The 22855-nt window shown below is 41.1% G+C and overlaps 1 protein-coding gene across 1 annotated transcript in view; it reads left to right on the top strand.

Moving 5' to 3' along the window:
* tnfsf10l (TNF superfamily member 10, like) overlaps positions 1-11006 on the top strand; it is an 87396-nt gene extending 76390 nt beyond the window's left edge. Inside the window, exons 3-7 of the mRNA XM_033983973.2 lie at positions 594-630; positions 720-827; positions 5478-5641; positions 5880-5990; positions 7048-11006. Coding sequence (XP_033839864.1) covers positions 594-630; positions 720-827; positions 5478-5641; positions 5880-5990; positions 7048-7233 — 606 coding nt within the window. The 3' untranslated portion in view covers positions 7234-11006. The remainder of the gene's footprint in view (positions 1-593; positions 631-719; positions 828-5477; positions 5642-5879; positions 5991-7047) is intronic.
* Positions 11007-22855: the final 11849 nt, after the last annotated feature.

Genomic DNA, 22855 nt, shown 5'->3' with positions numbered 1-22855 from the left:
CAGAGACAGAGGAGAGACACAGAGGAGAGAGACAGAATGGACAGAGACAGAGAGGAGTGAGATAGAGAGGAGCGAGACAGAGGAGCGAGACAGAGGAGCGAGACAGGGGAGCGAGACAGAGGAGCGAGACAGAGAGGAGCGAGACAGAGGGAGCGAGACAGAGAGGAGCGAGACAGAGAGGAGCGAGACAGAGGAGCGAGACAGAGAGGAGTGAGACAGAGAGGAGTGAGACAGAGAGGAGCGAGACAGAGAGGAGCGAGACAGAGAGGAGCGAGACAGAGAGGACACAGACAGAGAGGACACAGACAGAGAGGACACAGACAGAGAGGACACAGACAGAGAGGACACAGACAGAGAGGAGAGAGACAGAGGGGACACAGACAGAGAGACAGAGGAGAGAGACAGAGGGGACACAGACAGAGAGAGAGAGACAGAGAGGACAGAGAGAGACAGAGAGGACAGAGAGAGAGCGTGTTTAAACAGAGTAGAAGAGCCTGGTTCACACAGCCTGACCTGTCACTTTGATCACACACTTTATTTTATATTACTTCAATTTAAACATTCACCAAATCTTTTGTGTCTTTCTCTTCCAGGTCACAGAAAACATCGTCTCCAAACAGACTTTTATAGGTGAGACTCAAACCCATTACTTTACTTATAATCATAAATCAGTCCTGTAATTACTCACGGTCTGTCTGTGCTTTCTATTTCCACTGCAGAGGCACGTACCATGCCTCGCACTTTCAACTCTACGGGGTCAAAGTTCGTGACCTCCGTGCCACAGCGGCCCTCGGCTCACTTGACCCTGAGGGACTCCAGTTCTCCAGGTGAGTTTGGTAAATATTTGTCATAGTTTTACATCAGTTAAATTGTAGTTTACCTGGAGTTGTGTTCTGTTTCATTCACACACGATAAACCCACAGTTCTTCTCTCCAACTGAAACTTACTTTTTTGGTAATACAGGACACACAGCTCAATTTTGCATAATGTAAAAAATACTGTAAGTCGCAGTAAGTTCAGAAAGAGTTAGCATCACACACTCTGGGAATATTTATGACATGGGCTGCGAAGTATGAAGGTACTGCATATTCTATAGTCTTTGTTCTGTACATTATTATACAGCCCGGGGTCTGCACAGAGGAGCTCAGTCGAGATCTGTGCATCTGTATCACCAACAGATGGAACAGAGACATGGAGGGACTTCAAATGTAAAATAAAATGTACTGCAACTCGTCTGGATAAATCTGCACTTTGGAAATTCAACAAACATTTATTTATGCAGTAGTAGTAGTAGTTTTAGCAGTATTAGTAGTAGAATTAGTAGTAGTAGTAGCAATATTTGTAGCAACAGCAGTTGTAGTAGTAGTAGTAAGAGTAGTTGTAGCAGTAGCAGTATTTGTAGCAGTAGTAGTAGCAGTAGCAATATTTGTAGCAGCAGTTGCAGTAGCAGTAGCAGTAGTAGTAGTAGCAGTAACAGTAGTAGTAGCAGTAGCAGTAGCAATAGTAGTAGTAGTTGTAGCAGTAACAGTAGCAGTAGTAGCAGTAGTAGTAACAGTAGTAGCAGTAGTAGTAGTAGTAGTAGTAACAGTAGTTGTAGCAGTAGTAACAGTAGTAATAGTAGTAGCAATATTTGTAGCAACAGCAGTTGTAGTAGTAGTAAGAGTAGTTGTAGCAGTAGCAGTATTTGTAGCAACAGCAGTAGTAGTAGTAGTAACAGTAGTAGCACTAGTAGTAACAGTAGTAGTAGTAGCAATATTTGTAGCAGTAGTAGCAGTAGTAGTAGCAATAGCAATTGCAGTAGAAGTATTTGTAGCAGCAGCAGTTGTAGCATATCGAATATCTCTATCTCAAATAACTTGATTTTAGTGTTTTTAGACGTGGAAGACTTTTTATTATGATTAAATAAACTTTTTCTGGCAACTTAGTGAAGAGCTCATTCAAATACACCTGCAATTTAATGAATCCAAGCTAGACACGTTTAATGCCAAAGTGTGGAACATTCCAGGCCAAGCAACAACATCCCCTCAGAGACAAGCAGATGGCGTAAGCCCTACCAGAAGCGTTACATAGTGCATAGTTTGTTCTTTTTTCAAGTAAACAGCCTTGTATTAGTAACAGTTGTGTCCTCTCTGGAGCCCTGTCCTCACTCGCTGATGCTCGCTTCCATTCGTCTCATGTGGGAGTCGCGTGCAAATCGCTGGGTGTCGACCAATCTGGCAACGCACCACTCCAATCACGAACCACCCCTCTGCTGGAGGAAGGAAGACGCCTCACCTTTGACCTTTGACCCGCGCGTTATCCCGTAGTCCGATCCCGACGCGAAAAAAAATAAAGGTGGGATCGCACACGCCCCGATGTGAAAGCGTTCCAATGCTGTGAAAATATTCCACACTGCTGCTCCTGTTTCTGTGAGGGAACGCCAAGGACATCAACAATGGGAAGGAACAGGAACAGGAAGAGGCTCGTAGAGTTAAAGGAGACTTCTGAAGTGTAATGTGGAGTTATAACCACAGAAAATATGAGCAGGGAAAACTACACATTGCATATAGCCTCCGTGTTACTCCGTTTCCTCGTCACAAACATACTACTTGTTAAACATTCACACAAGTTTAACAAGTTTATTTCTCCTCTCAAACTGAAAACACTCAGTTCCACCTTGTGATGTCATCAAGTGGTAATACAGGAAGTGCTCCCCTATATTTTAAAACTCCATACACACCTTCACTAGAATCATTTGGATCACTTCAGCCCTGGAATTTCCGATCTCTGCTGAACTAAAGGTAAAAAGTAGCTTGAAAACTACCACTTCGTGACATCACAAGGTGGAACGGAGCGTTTTGAGCTTTGTAGATGTAGACAGATGTACTCAAACACGTGTGAATGAAGCAAAACACAACTCCAGGTGCGTTTTTGAGGAGGTAACAACATTATAACACGGCTTAACGCTCACAAGAGTCGATTTTGTGTAATTTAGAACCTTTAAGTGACAGTTTAAGTGTGTGGGGGGAAAAATCTGAGAAGAAAAGTACAAAAATACAGGAAGTAGCGCTGAGTCGTAAAACAGAATCCCTCTATCTGTCTTTAATACGGAAAACTCCAAAAATACAGAGACAGTTTACGCACAAGGAAGGTATTGATTTAACAAAATGAATGTTTAGACCAGGTTTGCCCTTGTTAGCATTATGGTTGCTAGGTGACAGCTATGAAATGACCTCTATGTTTCAATCTGCAGCCTGTGTCCAACCAGGAAGTAACATTATAAACTCACAAACTGAAAATGAAAAACCTTTGCTTGGAATGTTCTGCACTATTTGCTATTTACTTTACTTTACGTTGCAATTATTCGATTGAAGCCGTTTTTATTGCTAGAAAAAAATGTCTTCAAAAACAACGGTGGTCATCTGGACACTGTTTTTAGAATGAAGACGTGTGTTCTTACTGGATTCGCTGGCCTATAACGTGAGTTGGTGCTTGTAAATGGAAATTAATGCCTTGCTGTGGAACATTTTAGACAAATCAGTAACATATCCATAATTAATAATATGCAGGGGTGACAGTTGCTCAGTTGGTAGAGCGTTTGTCCACAGATCTGAAGGTTAGCGGTACGAATCTCACTCTCGGTTGAGTGGTGCAATTCCAGGTCCCACAGATGAATGCCGCTGTTGTGTCCTTGGGCAAGACACTTATCACCTCGTCCCCAGTGTCTGCGTGCACTGGTGTATGAACGGATGAGTGCTTCCTTGATGTAAAGTGTTTTGAGTCTCAGTATCCTGTTTTTTTTTAGTGCCATAATTTTGATTTATCTTTTATTTCATGTTTAGAGTTTATCGTTTTTCGGTTGTCACGTTGGAACTGTTGTTGTTTTGTTTGGTTCCGCTCAACCGCTTGATAGAGACGCACGTCTGGTATGAGCAGAAGTGTGGCGTGTCGACTGTCCAGGCCAAGTAAAGTTAAGATAAAGTCAAGTGTATTAAAGGTCATTCTACCTTCTATGTTTGGTTCAGCCAGCGAGGTATGTTGTTTTCATGTTGTTGTTTTTTTATTTTATGTCTTTTATTATTATAGACAGTGGTCCCTCGTTTATCGTGGGGGTCACGTTCTAAAAATAACCCGTAATAGGTGAAATCCGTGAAGTATCAGCTTTATTTTTTACAATTATTCTCTATGTTTTTGTCTGTAAAACCCCTCACCACACACTTTATACACTTTTCTCACACGGGCGTTAACATTTTCTCACATTTCTCTCTCGTTTAAACACTCTCAAAGTTCAAACCTTCGTAGGCGTCTTTGTCGGTGCAGAACGTTTCATCGACATTGTGGGTTTTGTCGGGGAGAAAATTTGCAGACGTACAGCACTTCAGAGTCACACTGCGATCATTTATGTAATTTGTCTGAACACATTCTGTACTGGACAGGAGACACGGCACGGAGGAGACTGATGGACAATGGTCTACAGTCCAACAGCCAATCAGGACAAAGAACACAATGCACGCTCAGACGATGTAAAAAAGCATGTGAAATTGTGCTAAAAACATCCACGAAACAGCGAGACCGCGAAAGGTGAACCACGATATAGCGAAGGACGACTGTATTTCTAATTGTATTTTATGTAAATTATTTTAGTTTCATGGCGGCGTTGTTGATCAGCGACCAAGTTTACATATTCCAGTTAAAAACGTAATCAAGCCGTTACTAAAAAAACTCTTTACTGACACAAGGGGGTTGGTTAAATACTGTTTGTTAATGATCATTTTGAGTTGAGGCGTATCGGCGTATTGTTTTGAATAGAAACCATTATACATGACTGTTACACCCACGCACCTCTGAACTGTCCCGCGGTGATACAAAACAGCCTTGGAGACTTCAAATTGTTGCACATTCCCCCAAAAATCCTAAAATTACCTTGTGTTTGGCCTCAAAAGTCTTCCAAACTTTAACACAAAACAGTTGAAATCTCGTATTGAAAATCTTCGCTGTCGTGAGCAAAAAGTCCCCGCAGAGGAGCAGGAATCTCAACAGAGAAGTTGTTTTCCAGTTTCGATTGAAAATGGCCGCCCTGGATATTTTATGGAGTGCTTCATTTGTCAAACCGTTTCCAGGGGCGACGTTTATGGAGCTTTGGGGAGTTGTCGTTGCGCAATAATCTGACACGGCGCTGAGGTCACATGTTTCAAACTTTGGTTCTGCTTTTTGTTTTATTTCTGGGTTTGTGAGGAGAAGCAGCAGGACGTTTGACACATGAAATCGTCAATGAGATGCGCAGAACGCATTTGGAACTTTTTTTAGAACTCATAACCAGCGTGATATGATTTTAATTCTCCTAAATCCTCACAGATCGACGGCAAACACCAACACCAAGATATCCTGTGTAGCTAGAGTTAAATACCAGGGAGAAGAGGAGTGACGTTTTTTGCATAATTAAATTGTATTATTCCTCATTCATGATTGGTTGTCTGACCTTTCCTCTTTCTCCGCAGGGTTCCCCATGTACCCCCTCCCCACCCCGGGCCTGCACCAGTCCTGTCGTCACGTGGTCCGCTCCTGGGCCAATCAGAGCTTTGGGTCCCACCTACACAACATGAGCCTGACCAACGGGAAGCTCAGAGTGCCACAAGACGGACGCTACTACTTGTACTCACAGGTAACGCACAGTGCTACACACAGTACTACACACAGTACTACACACAGTACTACATACAACAATTAGCATGCGCACCAGCCTTACTTCCTGGTTCACGGATGATAAAAACGATTGGGCACGAGAATGAATATGTGAGGGAGGCCAGTCAGCGAGTCAGAGCCCTATTGTATTTGTAAAAAAATTGAGGAAAATTGCGAAGTAACAAGTACGAACTTTATACTGTGTTGTGTATTTTCAGGTGTACTTCCGATATCCGTCTCCAGCCTCTAATGAAGGCGACCAGCGCAGTGTGAGTCACCAGCTGGTCCAATGTGTGTACAAGAAGACCTCCTACCCCAGCCCCATACAGGTACTACCACCAGTACTACTACTACTAATGACACTGTTACTACCACTAGTACAACTACTCCAGCCCCATACAGGTACTACCACCAGTACTACTACTACTAATGACACTGTTACTACCACTAGTACAACTACCCCAGCCCCATACAGGTACTACCACCAGTACTACTACTACTACTAATGACACTGTTACTACCACTAGTACAACTACTCCAGCCCCATACAGGTACTGCAGCCAATGATACTACTACTGCTACTACTACTAATGATATGGCTACTACTAATGGCACTGCTACTACTACTGCTACTACTACCCCAGCCCCATACAGATAAGTTCTACTACTGCTGCTACTGCTACTACTACTAATACTAATACTACTTATGTTACAGTTGCAGTGTATATTTATCATAAGTGTTTGTGTTGTTGTTTTTACGGAAGCTTAAGATCTGTAGATGGGTCGCACTGCTCCTGACAGGTTTAACCCAGAGACACTGAAGGATGGGTCAAATGCAGGTTTAGCCCAGAGACACTGAAGGATGGGTCAAGTGTAGGTTTAGCCCAGAGACACTGAAGAAAGGGTCAAATGCAGGTTTAGCCCAGACACTGAAGGATGGGTCAAATGCAGGTTTAGCCCAGACACTGAAGGATGGGTCAAATGCAGGTTTAGCCCAAAGACACTGAAGGATGGGTCAAATGCAGGTTTAGCCCAGAGACACTGAAGGATGGGTCAAATGCAGATTTAGCCCAGAGACACTAAAGGATGGGTCAAATGCAGGTTTAGCCCAGAAACACCCAAAAAGTATCAGATTTTTATTTTAGAAATTAATCAGATTTTAGTGAGCTTCTAACTGCAGGCCCTGAGAAACGGGTCAAACGCAGAGGACACATTTCCCAGCGGGGACAATAAAGTGCACCTTAACCATACTTAAAGGTGTGATATGCAGCTTTATAGGTGAGGGGTCTTCCATCCGCTTGTGTCCATACAGATGTTATTGCTTTGCCTGAAATGTTCCGCAGGATGGCATTAAACTTGTCCCGTCTCTCTCGTCTCTTTTCTCAGCTGTTGAAAGGCGTGGGGACAAAGTGCTGGGCGCCTGACGCTGAGTACGCTCTGCACTCGGTCTATCAGGGAGGACTGTTCGAGCTCAGAGCCGGAGACGAGCTGTTCGTGTCCGTGTCTTCGCCGAACATGGTCAACGCCGACGACTCCTCCAGCTACTTCGGCGCTTTCCGATTGGACCTCTAAAACAATCCAGGAATAATTATGGATTTACAAACTACCGAATTGGAAAAACAGTTGTGATTTCGGAACTTTTTCTAGAAATTTTTTTTTGCGATATTGGCTGGACCGATGTTTTTTCGAAAGACGTTTTTTTGTAAGACTTTCTAAAGGAGGACAACACTGAACAGTTTAAAGCGGATTTGCGTTTTAATTCCTTTTAACTTTTTAAAATTTTTTACCAAAATCCATCAGTTACGTGCAATCACCTGGAGAACACTGTGATCATATTCCGTATTTTTCTCGAAGGAATTCCTCTTTTGGACTTTTGGAGAATTCCAGGTTGACAAATCCAAAATTCATCATAATTTTCCGCTATATTTCTTCACCACAGATGCCTTTTGGAGTGAATTCAAATGGAACTTTTGAGTATTTCAGACTTGGGAATGTATGAACGATAGTGAACTTGTGAAAAATGCGAGGAGCGATCAAACCAAAGCAAAAACCAAAATGTGGAATAGAACTTGTGCCATGTCGTGCTGTACAAAAACGTTCTAATAATTAATATGTATTTGATCTCATTGACTGTGACCACTCGGACGCTTTGTAAAAAAAAACGACTTAAGATGTGGATTTAAAGAATGGATTGTATTTTTGTTGTTGATTTTGTAAAAACACGGAGGAGCAGGAAAAGAGAGAAGAGAAGAGGAGGAGGAGAAGGAGGAGGAGGCGTGGTCATCTCAAGGTTGTTCAGTAGCTTGCGTTCAAAATCTGATGATGTCATAATTTCAGATGGAGGGCGGGGCTTATATAACTCTAAGGGAGATTCAGTTTGGGCTCTGTGTCACTTTTCTGGTGTGTGGAGGCGTTGAATGTTCCGCAATATGGCATTAAACTTATTTCACTTGCAGTTTTTATTGCTCAAAAAATACTTGGCCCTGTGGTGTCACCCGTTTAGTCCAGTTTAATGCCGTATTGTTCAACGTTAAAGAGGCGATATTCTGCGAAATTGACTTTTTTTGGAGCGTTCTACCATATTATAAAGTCGAAAACGAAACTAACTTCAAAACTTAAAAGTGTTTATATGTTGTTTTTGGCGAATATAGTATTTTCAAAACAATAAAAAGTAACGTGGTGATCTAAATATGCTATGTGTTAAGTGTTATCCGAGGCCGGGTCGTGGGATCAGGAACTTCCAGACGTCCCTCACCCCGGACACGTCCTCCAGCTCCTCCAGTGGGACCCCAAGGCGTTCCCAGGCCAGCCAAGAGACATAGTCCCTCCAGCGTGTCCTGTGTCTTCCCCGGGGCCTCCTACCAGTGGGACATGGCCGGAACACCTCCCTCGGGAAGTTAATACTCCATAGATGTGTAATACCTCCCCTCTTTAAGCATCTCCATCAAGAAGAGCAGATTCCAGACCAGAAATGTTACATAGTGCATCTGTAACTTAAATTTATATATTCTACAAAAACAAAGCCAAAAACAGAACATAAAATCTAACCGTTTTACTTTTTTAGATGATAAATTGAGTAGAAGAAGTTGCCCCTAAACGCAGTACTGCCTCTCACTCGTTGTTTAATCCACCAATCCGGGTTTTTCTGTTCTAATACTGAGAAGATACTTTGGTTTTAAGTATCTCACAGATCTATGATTCCACCCTCAGACCCAAAGCAAACAAAAAGAAACAAAAGAGAACAATAGGAGGGCCATTAAAGGTTGTTAAGGCTGAAACTGGAGACAATAGCTGTTTATAGTTTCAGTGTAGTTAGCTCCTCCCTTAAGACAAATATAAGGCAGTGTCCAGCAGTGAATCTGACCCGAACTGAAGAAGCGGCTTGGACGAGCAACAAAACGTCTTCACTCTTACAACGATTTGTCCAGTTGACAGATTTAAACTTCGTCTTTTGCTATGAATCAGACCTGGACGAGTGAGGGACTACACAGAAGTCGATACCTGATATCAACCGATGCTAGAGCAGAGACTGAAAGTGTCATTTATTTTCTTTAAACACAAACAGCACGATAGAAAAATGATCGAAATGTGTTTTGTAACTACAGAACAGCTTTGTTAAAATACAAGTTTAATATGATATGTTTTGGGCCAATATTCGATAGTGAATTGTCTTATTACATCAATTTATAGAGCAAAATAGAAGCTGATATCCAATCCACCAAAATGTTCAGTATTGGCGCAGTGCATCTGTATAAATGAGCTGATCGAACGTGCCTCCTCCTCCTCCTCCTCTTCGTCCGTCTGACACACTTTTGTTTAGTTTAAAAGTTTATGTCTGTTTTTCCGGTTAAACCTGTGAAGCCACGTTCTGTTTAAATCACCATTACTCACGCTAACACGCTAACCCGCTAACACACCAGGACGCTAACACAACAAAGTGACAGACTCTGGATTTACGGCTAGCTTTAGCGCCAAAGCTAATCATTTAGACACTACAAGAAAGCGTTGTGTTAATGTTATTGCTGTGATTTTGTCTCTGAATGTAAGTGTAAATGAAAAAAATTTGATGTTTTTTTTGTTTTGTTTTTTTTATAAAACCACTAAATTTCTGTTTTTAAATTTGGATTTGTACATTATTTGCTATTTTGGTGCTTGAAAAGTTGAGGCGGATGGTACCTTGAAAGTTTGGGATTTTTTGTATTGAAATTTTTTTTTTTTAAATTGACTTAAATGGATAATTTAAAAAAACTAACGCAAAACAAACATGCACCGCTTTAAAGGTACACTATGTAACTTTTATGAAGGATAGCCTGCCACGCGCTTGTTTCCATGGAGATGTGATTGCTTTGTTTGCAATGTTACACAGTACGGCATTAGCTTTAAAATTCATCTTACATTTGGTATCATCTGCTTGTCTCCATGAAGATAGATTCGTTTAATGCCATACTGTGGGACGTTCCAGGCAAAGAAATAACATCCAGTCAGGCCTAAAAGTTACAGAGTGCAGCTTTAAATAGTTTGGAGTAAAATAGTCAGGGTCTTTTATGCAACCAATGAAAATAGACGCTTTATTCAGCCACAATGTACAGGACCGTTTTGTTTTAATGAAATCGAATTACCACTAATGCAATGAGCAGAGTGTGAGCACAGGCTGTGTACGGGGACGACGCTGTGAAAAACTGAAGCCAATATTGTGTGAAATTTCAAATATATTTAAAGGAAAAGACAGAAATATTGTTAATTTATTGTAGGATTGTCAAAAGTCACATTCACAGGACAGAAATGAACGAAATGAACATGAATGAGGAATTACACACATATAAGACCACATGGAAATACACAAGAAAGTACCACGACGTAATGTTAAAAATCACATTCTACTGCCTAAATATGGAGTTTTTATCATCATTGTAGCATCAGAATCGGTTTCAAGTATCAAGTCTATTCCTTAGTATCGAAATCCAGTTTGAAATTTTAGTATCGTGACACTAATTTATTGATAAGTTGAGTATATATAGGTCACGGGTTCGCAACAGTGTAGTATTTTTGTATAGATTCAAAGAAAATTATATATGTATGTTTACAATTTCATATATAATTTTCTGACATCTTGAAATCCATTACTATTTACAATTTATAACTTATTTATTGTATCATACTTTCCCCTCAAACCATTGCAGCAGCAGTAGTAGTAGTATTTGTAGTAGTAGTAGTAGTAGTAGTAGTAATTTGTCTTCATTTTCTCACAGCTAACCTCTCTATCCAGTCTGTGTCGTTAAAGTGTTGTTTGGATGTTTTGATTCTGTGAGCACCTAAACTTTGTAATAAAATGTTTTGATGAAATGAAAGTGTTGATCTGTTTTTCAAAATGGCCGCTTCTTGCTCATCGTGCGTCTTTCTGTTGCTTATCTACATGGACACGTTATTGCTTTGCCTACAATGTTCCGCAGCATGACATTAAACACCTCTATTTTGAATGAATTACAGATGTTTTTAACCAAAGCGACATTTGACCTGGTGGTGTCACTTGTCTCCATTTAGTATCATCATATCGTCACACGTCACATTCCAGTCAAAGCAATAACATCTCCATGGAAACGAGCATGTGGCGAGCTGGTTTATACAGCGCCTTTTGAGAGACTTTACAGCTTTTACATTATAAATTCCTCCGTGCCGTGTCTCCTGTCCAGTACAGAATGTGCTCAGACAAATTTACATAAACGTTGGATCGCGGTGTGACTCTGAAGTGCTGTATGTTTGCGAGTTTTCTCCCCGATAAAACCCGAAACGTTCTGCACCGACAAAGGCGCCTACGAAGGTTTGAACTTTGAGAGAGTTTAAACGAGAGAGAAATGTGAGAAAATGTTAATGCCTGTGTGAGAAAAGTGTATAAAGTGTGTGGTGAGGGGTTTTACAGACAAAAACATAGAGAATTGTAAAAAATAAAGCTGATACTTCATGGATTTCGCCTACTGTGATAAACGAGGGACCACTGTATAATGTCTTTCCATCTTCAAGGCGCTCAAAGCCTTGGGTTTCGGACCAACCTTCGGACTGAGATACTGTCGCTCGTGTGAATGTGGTGTGTGTGTGTGTGTGTGTGTGTGTGTGTGTGTGTGAGTGTTGGTGGTGTCTTGCATAATAACACAATAACAGTTTTTCCTCACTGTGGCATCTGGTATTCCCAGCGGTTTCCCGTCCACTAACCAGACCCAGTCCTGCTTAGCTTTTGAGATCAGATGAGATTAGGCTTTGACAAGTCGATATGATCTCTACGTATAAATAAGGATCCAAATACAGCTTTTTAAAATAATCATGTTGTTCTTGTGTAATCCGTGTGGTGAGGGTGCTGTTGTATTTGAATAGGCCATGTTGTCACCTGGTTTAATGACATGTGATGGGTGTTGGCAGATAACAGGGAGAAAATCAGTCACATCTGGGCTCAGCCTTTGGTCTTGACCTGTCATAATGTTTTGGCTTATATATGTCTGTATTTGGAGACCAAAGAGATCCAGGTGTCGTGGCTTAGATCTGGTTTAGACCTGATTCAGTCATGATTTAGACCTGTTTTGGTCCAGGTTTAGTACCGGTTTTAGACGTGGTTTAGGCCTGTTTTAGTCCTGTTTTAGTCTTGGCTTAGTCCCGTTTTAGTTCTGTTTTAGATATGTTTTAATCCTGGTTTAGTCCTGGTTTAGACCTGTTTTAGTCCAGTTTTAGTCCCAGTTTAGTCCCGGTTTAGTCCCAGTTTAGTCCTGGTCTAGTCCTGATCTAGTCCTGGTTTAGTCCTGGATTAGTCCTGTTTTAGTCCTGTTTTAGTCCCGGTTTAGTCCTGGTCAAGTCCTGATCTAGTCCTGGTTTAGTCCTGGATTAGTCCTGTTTTAGTCCTGTTTTTGTCCTGTTTTAGTCCTGGTTTAGTCCTGGTTTAGTCCTGTTTTACCCCTCTTTTAGTCCTGGTTTAGTCCTGGTTTGCTCCTGTAAAACTCCGTTTTAGTCCTGGTCTAGTCCCAGTTTAGTCCTGGTTTAGTCCTGTCTTAGTCCTGTTTTAGTCCTGGTCTAGTCCTGGTTTAGTCCCGTGTTAGACCTGTTTTAGTCCTAGTCTAGTCCACGTTTAGTCCTGGTTTAGTCCTGTTTTAGTCCTGGTTTAGTCCTGATCTGATCCAGGTTTAGTCCTGGTCTAGTCCTGGTTTAGTCCTGTTTAAGTCCTGTTTTAGTCCTGTTTTAGTCCTGGTCTAGTACAGGTTTAGACCTGTTTTAGTCTTGGTCTAGTCCTGTTTTAGACCTGTTTTGGTCCTGCTTTAGACCTGTTTTGGTCCTGTTTTAGCCCTGGTTTAGCCTTGTTTTAGTCCTGTTTTAGTCCTGTTCTAGTTCCGGTTTAGCCCTGGTTTGCCTTGATCTGACAGACCTCTGTATTTGGAGAACAAACAGATGCAGGTGTGAAGTAAAGATGGAGGAGTTTGTTATCAGCTCATTCTTCAGCGTGTGGCCCTGACCCTCTGACACTGAACAAATTGATCACAGTGGCACTGGGTTTGTCTTGGGTTTAGTTTACTCTGTTTATTGGTTCTGTGGACTTTGCATGTTCTTCCTGTGTCTGGGTGGGCTTCCTCTGTTTCCCTCCACATGCGTTACTGAGTTTCAGACCACAACACTCTATAGACCAGTGTGTTACAGACCAAGGTCAAGTGAAGCGTGTTGAGATCTTGGCTCGAGTCACTAATAGAAATGAACAGGTTCAACAGGTTTAATGGGGAAATGCTGATATTTCCAAAGAAAAAAAATCTTATACTACTTTTTTTTTTACTCACTTTTGGACTAGTAGTAGTAGTAGTAGTAGTAGCAGTAGTAGCAGTAGTAGTAGTACTACTAGTAGTAATAGTAGTAGTAGTAATAGTAGTAGTAGTAGTAGTAGTAGTAGCAGTAGAAGCAGTAGTAGCTATTGTAGCAGTAGCAGCTATAGTAGTGGAAATAGCAGCAGCAGCAGTAGTAGTAGTAGTAGTAGTTGTAGTAGTACCAGCAGTTATAGTAGTAGGAGTAGTAGGGGGAGGAATAGCAGCAGCTATAATATAGAAGTAGTTGTTGCTCTCTAGTAGTAGTACTGGCACTAGTAGGAATAGATGTAGTAGTTGTTAGTTGTTCATAATAATAGTAGTAGTACAAGTTGGAGCAGCATTACCACAAGTACTATTAGTAGTGAAAACAGAAGTACTATAGAGGGGAGAAAAGGTTTACACAACCTTTATAAAACTTTCAACATTTCAGCTTTTCAATTAAATGAAAACATTACTCAAGAAACAGTAAACAAACAACAAAAAAGTAATATGGTCAAATAAATGAACAGTACAATCCCTTTCCTCCTCTCCACTCCTCGTAAAATCTCCCAGAAGGCATTGGGATCCTGGGGGAGGCGGACAGGCTTTATAAATGAGTGGATGTGAGTGTGTGCTAGCGTCTGTGCTCGGATGATTTGTGCGTCTGCGGGCGCTAATGCTAACGCCGGACACACACTTCACTGCAGCACACACAAGACGAGCTGTGGGACTTTATGTTAACGCTTTTAGAACTTTCCAAGTGTTTCCCGAGGGTTTCTCTTTGGCTCAAACTGACTGCGCTAAAGACGTGTTTTTGATCCAGTCATTTATAGATTATTTTTACTGTAGTTATTCACTTAAAGATGGAGTATTACGCAAATAGACTTTTTGGAGCTTTCTACCATGTTAAAATGTTGGTCCCTCATCAAAAACACGCCTGAAGAGGTTTTAGATCCATGCAAGTTTCAGTAATCTTGTGATCTCTCTCGGGCCCTATTCAAACCCTCCTTGTGGTTAGCTACACGATTCTGTACAAGGCTCCGCCCACAAGCGTACGTCACCTAAGCTCCCACGCAGCAATTTATCATACAATATACAAAGGTATGATACAAAAGTGTACACTACAACTTCACAAATCTAATGCGATGCGTATTAGCCTCATTAGCGGGATGCACGCTGATTGTGTTGCAGTAGTGTTCTGAAGGGGGAGTGACTTAGCATTAAGAGCAAGAGAAAGCAAAATACCCCATAGAAGTGTTATACCCCCTCTTTAAGTTACCTCTTGGTTCAAAGTTACCATTCTTGCCATACTAAGTGCTCCAGACAAAGTAATAATTACCGTATTTTCCGGATGATACGTCGCTCTGGAGTATAAGTCGCACTAGTCAAAAAATGCTTAATAATGAAGAAAAAATGTATATATAAGTCGCATTTTGGGGGGAAATTTATTTTACAAAATCCAAGACCAAGAACAGACATTTTATCTTTAAAGGCATCCATGAAAAAACTATGAAAAAAGTGTCTTATAGTCCAGAAAATACGGTACTCACAAACAGTAAGTAGTAGATAGACCCTCCACCAAAAAAGTTACATTGTGCAGCTTTAATTTTTACTCCAGTTCTTACTCATTGCCTTTTTTCTAGCATTTTTTTTTTTCTCAGCATTTGTGTCTCATTACAAAATCTATCATGAGTTATTTCAGAAATCTCTCCTCTTAGTTCAAACTGGAGCGGCACAAAAGAGGCGCGTGTTTGAATAAGCGCCTTATCTGACACAAACAGCATGTGCTCAGGTGCGACTGAGGAGCCGTCAGATCCAAAATGGCTCCCAGGCTCTGCACACGGATCCCAGTCGCTGTTACACAGAGTTACAGAGCGAAATGAGCGTCTGGGGACTTTAAATGGACTGTTCCTGAAGGATTCCCACGTTAATTCAGTGACAAGAAGGATTTCTGCAGATTAATATACTGTACAGTGTAATAGTACTCTAGTCTCTAGTATCAGTACAGTAAAAGTTGTGGTTCCTCTTCCCACTGTGAGTGAGTCTACAAGTGACAAAAGCTTTATGTTGACAATATGAAAGGATTTGAACATTGTGTTTCTTGCGCCGCTCTTGCAGATATAATAGTTTTTCTCATTTTTGTGTCTATCCTTTAAAAATCACATTGACTTTGAATTATAAATCACTTTTGCTGCATTCAAACAGTTCTTACGTGACAAGTATTCCCCAAATACATTTTTACTGTCTGTTCTAAGGCATATCATTTTGGATTAACATTACTTCTACTTGAGTGACATAACTTCACTTGACAGCCATATTGGAACCATATTTTTTGACACACCTGACACGTGTATTGCATTTGCCTGACAAGTCCAGATTAATATCTCAAGGGTAATTTTTTAAATATATAGCACTTTTCCAACTTCGAGGTATTCAAAGCACTTTACATCATGGGGAGCTGGACTTGCACCTGTATGTCTGAGAATCTGACCTCTCTACCAATTATATTTACGTCAAGAGTGGGATTTGAACCACCAACCTTCAGATCAGTGGACAAACATTATACCAACTGAGCTACTGTCGTCCAAATCACTCTGTATTTTTTTATATAGAGGGATTAATCTGGTCACCACTCTTCTCTCACATCTCAAGCTAGAACCAAACATAATCGTCCAATCAGATTTGTTTATTTCAGTGATGCATGTGAAACGAAGGAGCTCATTGGTCACCCATCAATTTAAACAAAAGAACATTTCTCTCACCTCAGATTAACAAAGTTGATTCTGCAAAAATCCGCCATGTTCATGATGTTTTTTTCCGTTCATTTTTTTCTAGTAAACAGCCATATTTGTTTTGACACAGACAGACCATGCATGTCCCTGATTGGCTAACCCACCTGTCAATCACGCCCATCTAAACTCAAGGAGGATTCACGGACGTCTTCAGAAAGTATTGGAGATATGTGTGTTCTGGATCCCACGCAAACATTGCATCATCTGGACTTTCAGATATCTGGCGAACTCTCCCTCCTCACGTTACCATCAGGGACTCTTGTAAAAGACATTATTTTTTATTATTTGTACTTTACCGTCCATTATCTGCATTTTACGAGGTGCACACGAACGCGTCTTGAGCCTGTTGTCATTGGCACTCCAAACCAAACAGAGACGTTCCATTAAATCGTCTATGGGGACAGATAAGACCCACATCCAGTCGTATAGAAGTCTACTTAAATACACACACACAGATTCAACCAAGAATAAATCTACTCTACTTTATAGACCTGCTTTTGTCCAGGTTTGGGCCTCTTTTAGTCCTGGTTTAGACCTGATTTAGTCCAGGTTTATGCCTCTTTTAGTCCTGGTTTAGAACTGATTTAGTCCAGGTTTAGGCCTCTTTTAGTCCTGGTTTAGACCTGATTTAGTCCAGGTTTATGCCTCTTTTAGTCCTGGTTTAGACCTGATTTAGTCCAGGTTTATGCCTCTTTTAGTCCTGGTTTAGACCTGATTTAGTCCAGGTTTATGCCTCTTTTAGTACTAATTTAGAACGGATTTAGTCCAGGTTTAGTCCTGGTGTAGACCTGTTTTAGTCCTGTTTTAGTCTTGGTTTATACTTGGTTTAGTCCTGGTTTAGTCCTATTTTAGTCCTGTTTTAGTCCTGGTTTATTTCTGTTTTAGTCCTGTTTTAGACTTGGCTTACTCCTAGTTTAGTTCTAGATTAGTTCTGGTTTAGTCCTGGTTTAGTCCTGGATTAGTCCTGGTTTAGCCCTGGTTTAGCCCTGGTTTAGTCCTGGATTAGTCCTGGTTTAGCCCTGGTTTAGCCCTGGTATAGTCCTGGTTTAGCCCTGGTTTAGCCCTGGTTTAGCCCTGGTTTAGTCCTGGTTTAGTCCTGGTTTAGTCCTGGTTTAGTCCTGGTTTAGTCCTGGCTTAGTCCAGGTTCAGTCCTGGCTTAGTTCTGGTTCAGTCCTGGCTTAGTCCTGGTTTAGTCCTGGTTTAGTCCTGGCTTAGGTCTGGCTTAGTCCTGGCTTAGTCCTGGTTTAGTCCTGGTTTAGTTCTGGCTTAGTTCTGGTTTAGCCCTGTTTCAGACCTGTTTTATTTTATTTATTTTTTTTATCCTAAATTTATGCCTGAATGAATCGGTGCATTTCTTCATCCTTCCCTGTGAAGTCAACAGTCTGGATCTCCTGCTGCTTTTGAATTATCTTCTACAGCATGTTCAGATCAAAAAGATATTTTTATGGGACAAGAGGCAGAAGTATAATGTTTTATTGTCCTATTATAACAATAAGTCCCTCTACGGGTGCCTGCTGGGTTCATGTCATTTAAAGTCAACTTTCAAATGAAGATGTTAAACTCCTTGTACCAATTTATTCCCAGAGATTTGAGCAAAATGTGTCTTGCCACAGAGCAGATCTACGGGGAACCAGCTCTTGAGGTCAACATAAGTCATCTGTGTACCGTCTAAATCGAATTATAAAGCGTTTTAGTGACGGCAAAACTCCGCTCTGGTCTCTGAGAGTTGTAAAAAGTGCTTATAAACTCATCACTGTGAATCATTAGGATGCTGTGAACGCATAAGGTAAGTGCGGAACAACTTTGGACCACGATTCACGATTGTAAGACAGTAAAAAATCAAGTACAGCGTGTTTAACTTTCCAAATTCTTATCTGTCCTTCAGCTCAATGAAAACGTTCTGAATGTAGTTATATTAAATTGACCGATTCGCACACTTTCCAAAACTAGATTTATGCATGTGGCTTTTAATGGGACGTCTGGCGGCCATATTGTTTGAATTCAGAGCAACTAAAAACGTGGCCTGTATTTCACTTGACTCCAGCTGAGACGACAACAGCACAATCACAGCCATTGTGATTCACGACTTCAACACCAGTGCGTGACTCCATAATTAGTCAGACAAAGTGGGTAGACGTGAGTAACTTTATCACGTAGACTATAAATGTCAAGGCTAACCCGCTCTGCCGCCACGTTCCAAATAGGAAGCGAGCATGGGCGCGATTCGGCTCCGTCGATTCCAATTGGCTCCACTTCGCTTTCTATTGCTATTACTGCTTAAAATGTTGGTTTAAACTCGCTCTACATAATCCTCTGTTTTTTAATTTAACAATTTTGTCCCCGAATAAAGATATGAACGTTAATAAGGCGCCTTCTTTCCTCGAGGTCGTTCCTGTTAGCGTTAGCAACAGGTTTGATTGACAGCTATGGAGTGGAGCGGGTAGAGACGAGGACCTTCAACAACCTCGCTCCTGATTGGCTGGATCGGCTGGACAAATATGGCACCCGGTTACAGATTAGCTGCTATAACTGCTAGCTTGACCTCGAGCTGCCCCGGGGACAAATTGACAGAAGTGTGGCTGCTAATCTGTGCCATCTGCCCCTCAAACCACTAATTCCTCAAACTTGAAATTCTAAAACTTAAAAAAAAAAAAAAAAATCTGAACCTGAAGTTGCACAAACACAGAAACACAATAATAACCAACAGCGATATTTTCATAAACGCTCGAAAATGGCTGTAATTTTTCATCCTGACACAAACGTCTGCACAGCCTCTCAATCAATGTACGCATGTTTACACTGGAGCTGAGCAGCGCTGGCATCGAACCCGCAACCTCCCGCCAAACACCAAGAGGACTCTCGGATTTCTCTTTGCCAGCTCAGCCATGCAGAGTACAGTTAGTTGGCTGCGGTCTGCAAAACATTTTATCCCACTGGAATGAAACATAAATCTGTATAATTCAAACTGTGAAATGTTTAGAACGTGTGAATACCGACCTTTAGAGCCAGTTTTATTAGGTACAAATGTAGTGTCACATCCTCTGACCCACAGGTTAGCGGTGCGATTCCAGCTCCCAGTGTCTGCGTACTCTTGCGTATGAATGTGTGTGTGAATAAGTGTGTGTTTCCTTGATGTAAAGCGCTTTGAGGTGGAAAAACGCTGCATAAAACTGTGACCCTTTACCATTTAACCGTATATTCTTTCAAAAATGTATCTCGCATCTACGTACTAATCTGCAAAATGAACTTTTCGAAGATTTTAACCATGTTATAGCTAGTTTTCCTGTCATTTACCCTCTGAAGTTGTATTTAGAGCGATTTGTGCGCGTTTGAGTCAACTTTATTCTCGTTGCTCCGATCTCATTTTCGCCGTCCCCGGTACACGGCCACTGCGGTGTACAGTGGTCCCTCGTTTATCGTGGGGGTTACGTTCTAAAAATAACCCGCAATAGGCGAAACCCGCGAATGATTCTATATGTTTTTTTGTCTGTAAAACCCCTCACCACACACTTTATACACTTTTCTCACACAGGCGTTAACATTTTCTCACATTTCTCTCTCGTTTAAACTCTCTCAAAGTTCAAACCTTCGTATATTGTCTCCCTCTTTCTCGGTGATCTGTTTAAATACGTTCACTGAGGTCCACAGAGGCAACACTTTTAAGTCCAAAGCGTTTCTGAAATTTGTCGGCGCGGAACGTTTCATCGACATTGTGGGTTTTGTCGGGGAGAAAACTCGCAAACATGCAGCACTTCAGAGTCACACTGCTGCGAAAAGTGACCCGCGACCGACAGCATGCGGCGATTTGTAATTAATGAATTGGATTTGTGTCTATTTTGAAGCTTGTTTCCATGGAGATACAAGCTTAATGCCATACTGTAGAAAATTCCAGCCAAAGCAATAACATCTCCATGGAGACAGGTGGCGGACCCTCCACTAGAAACTGTAAATGGATAGAGTTGAGATGCTTTACACGCTAACTGTTCTTGTTAGTGATATGCAATCATTTCCTCTTCAAACGGGGCCTATAATCACTCACATGTGCCGCTTTGGGACCACATTGCGTAACTTTACCTCACACACTTCTCTTTTGCATGAGGAAACCATTAATAAAATAAACGTGTTTTAAATAACTTTGTGAAATTCAAACCAAAGATCTTAAAAAAGGACCGGGATTTACCGTCATTAGCTGTAATTGTGCATAGTTTTGGACGCGAGCAGAGGTTTAGCCTAAAACTCTTTAACCCCGCCTCAGATGAAGACGCACTTTAAACTCTGGTGGTCCGACACATCAGGAATCTATCTCTGAGGCTTTGGGCTGTGTCCAGTTTGAAACGCGACGATTTTAGAGCAATTTGGGCTCAACATTATTTCATTATATAAATTATATAGGGCAGTTAGTGGTTTAATTCCTGCTTTTTTCCACTTCGATCAATGGAATACTGTTGTTGTGATTCCAAGACAAATTATGGCACATTTTTAACAATAACTCCAGTGTCAACAAGTAGCCAGATTGTCAAGCAAAAGTAACATTGCTTCAAAATAATAATAATCCTCAAGTAGAAGTACAAAGTAGTGGTCCAAGAAATGACAAGTACTTGGGAAACTACTACTAAGAGTAACTTAAAGAGTAACTGTCTGCACCATAAACTGTATATATAAATGGACATAGCTAACCTGCTAGCCGCCGCGTTCCAGTTTTTCATTTTGGTCTTAAAATCATGATCCTGGTGTTTTTATTTCGCTATTGTGTGCGTAAAACAAGATATAAACATTAATAACAGACAAATCAAGGAAGTTGCTCCCGTTAGCGTTAGCAACCGGTTTGATTGACAGCGTTGCTAAGCCCCCACTCCCCGCTAAACCAGAAGTGTGATGCGGGCAGGAAGGGGCATTACTTTCAACAGCCTCGTCTCAGATTGGCTCTTTGGTTGCTATGATACTTGTGGTCAGAATTCCAAATATGGCTCCAAATTCGTTGTTATAACTGCTAGCCTTACTACGGGTGACGTCACACTCCCTTAGTCCACTTGTTTGTAAAGTCTAAGGTCTGAACATCACATGTGATTTATGAATTTGAAGGACAGAACATTAACATCTTATCTGAAGGAGCTGCAAGAAGCACAAATGTTCAAATCATTTCATATTGTCGACATGAACCTTTTGTCACTTGTAGACTCACTCACAGTGGGACGAGGAACCAAAACAAGTAAGAGTACTGTGCAATACATTACTCAAGTAGGAGTAAAAGTATGGGGTCTGAAAACTACTCTGAGAAGTACTATCTTGTTAAAAAGAGTACTGCCTATAAGGTCTACAAGGGAATATGCATACAATGACTTTATACAGTCATTTAAAGGAGTACGGCGTCACTTTTCGGTGGATGGTCTGCTACCTGCTCATCTCTACGGAGAAGTTATTGCCTTGCCTGAAATGTCCCACAGTATGGCATTAAACTTAAACTGCGACACATTTTCGCTAAGTCCAATATTCCCTCCTCTGTGTTGTGTTAGACCTGGTTATAATTGAGTTCACGTTTTTCCCGCGAGGAGCTCGGACAGTGAATGGAGCTTTGTGTAAAAATGAACCGAAGAATGCAAAAAATGTTGATGTAACTTAAGCTAGCCACGCGCTAATGCAACGCTAACACGGCCCGATTCTGTAACATGTGTCCACAGTTAGCGGCTCACTAACGCTAACGATAAGATTTGATTATGTTTACACCGGCCCTCTGCTAAAACTACAATGTAGTGTTAAATGGTTTAGATTTCTATTTTTATTTTTATTTTCGTGCTAGAGTTTATTTCATGTTTTGAGTTACTTTTGATGATTTTTTTGTTTATTTATTTTTATTTATTTATTCATTTTTATCAATTAATTTAGTGTAAGTGCAACAACCATACCAATCACACCAAACCAGTCATAGATTAGCCAAAACAATGTTAAAAAGGGAATATTATAGACCTTTTTTGAGAGTGGCAGACCCTCCATCAGAAAAGCTACATAATGCACCTTTAAGACCTCATTTTCTTCTATTTTTCATAATGTTCCGCAGATTGCTATCTCGCTCGGCTCTGTGGCGTTTATTTGGTTTCTTTTCACAGACGTCAGACCTGCGCCCGCTCTGCTCCTTCAGTTATTCCCAAAACGCGACGCAGATGTGGGATTTCAGTCAATACACACTTTTCCAATAATTTACTGAAATGTGCGTCTGGTCACCGGTGAATCTGAAGTTCAAGTGGACAGGAACACACATGGTCTGCCCGTACCAAAGCAAATATGGTGGTTTATGAGGGAAAAGAAAGGGGAAAAATATGAGCGACTGTGTGTAATTTCTGCAGAATCAATGAACGAAGCACTGAACGGTTGATCTGATGTGAGGGAAATGTCGTTTTGTTCGAAATGATGAGTGACCAATGAGCTGCTTCGCTTCACATGCATCACTGAAATAAACAAAACTCATTGGACCACACACATTATTCAACTTCGCTGGTGTTTTTACAATGCCGTTTGAGCTCGAAATTACGCACCAGTCATACCTTAGAAATAACAAAGGCTCAGATGACACGACCAGGTAACTAAGAGCTCTAAAAA

The sequence above is a fragment of the Periophthalmus magnuspinnatus genome, chromosome 18, assembly GCF_009829125.3.
Source record: "Periophthalmus magnuspinnatus isolate fPerMag1 chromosome 18, fPerMag1.2.pri, whole genome shotgun sequence".
NCBI lineage: Eukaryota > Metazoa > Chordata > Actinopteri > Gobiiformes > Gobiidae > Periophthalmus > Periophthalmus magnuspinnatus.
This window is presented reverse-complemented; position numbering and strand designations above follow the sequence as displayed.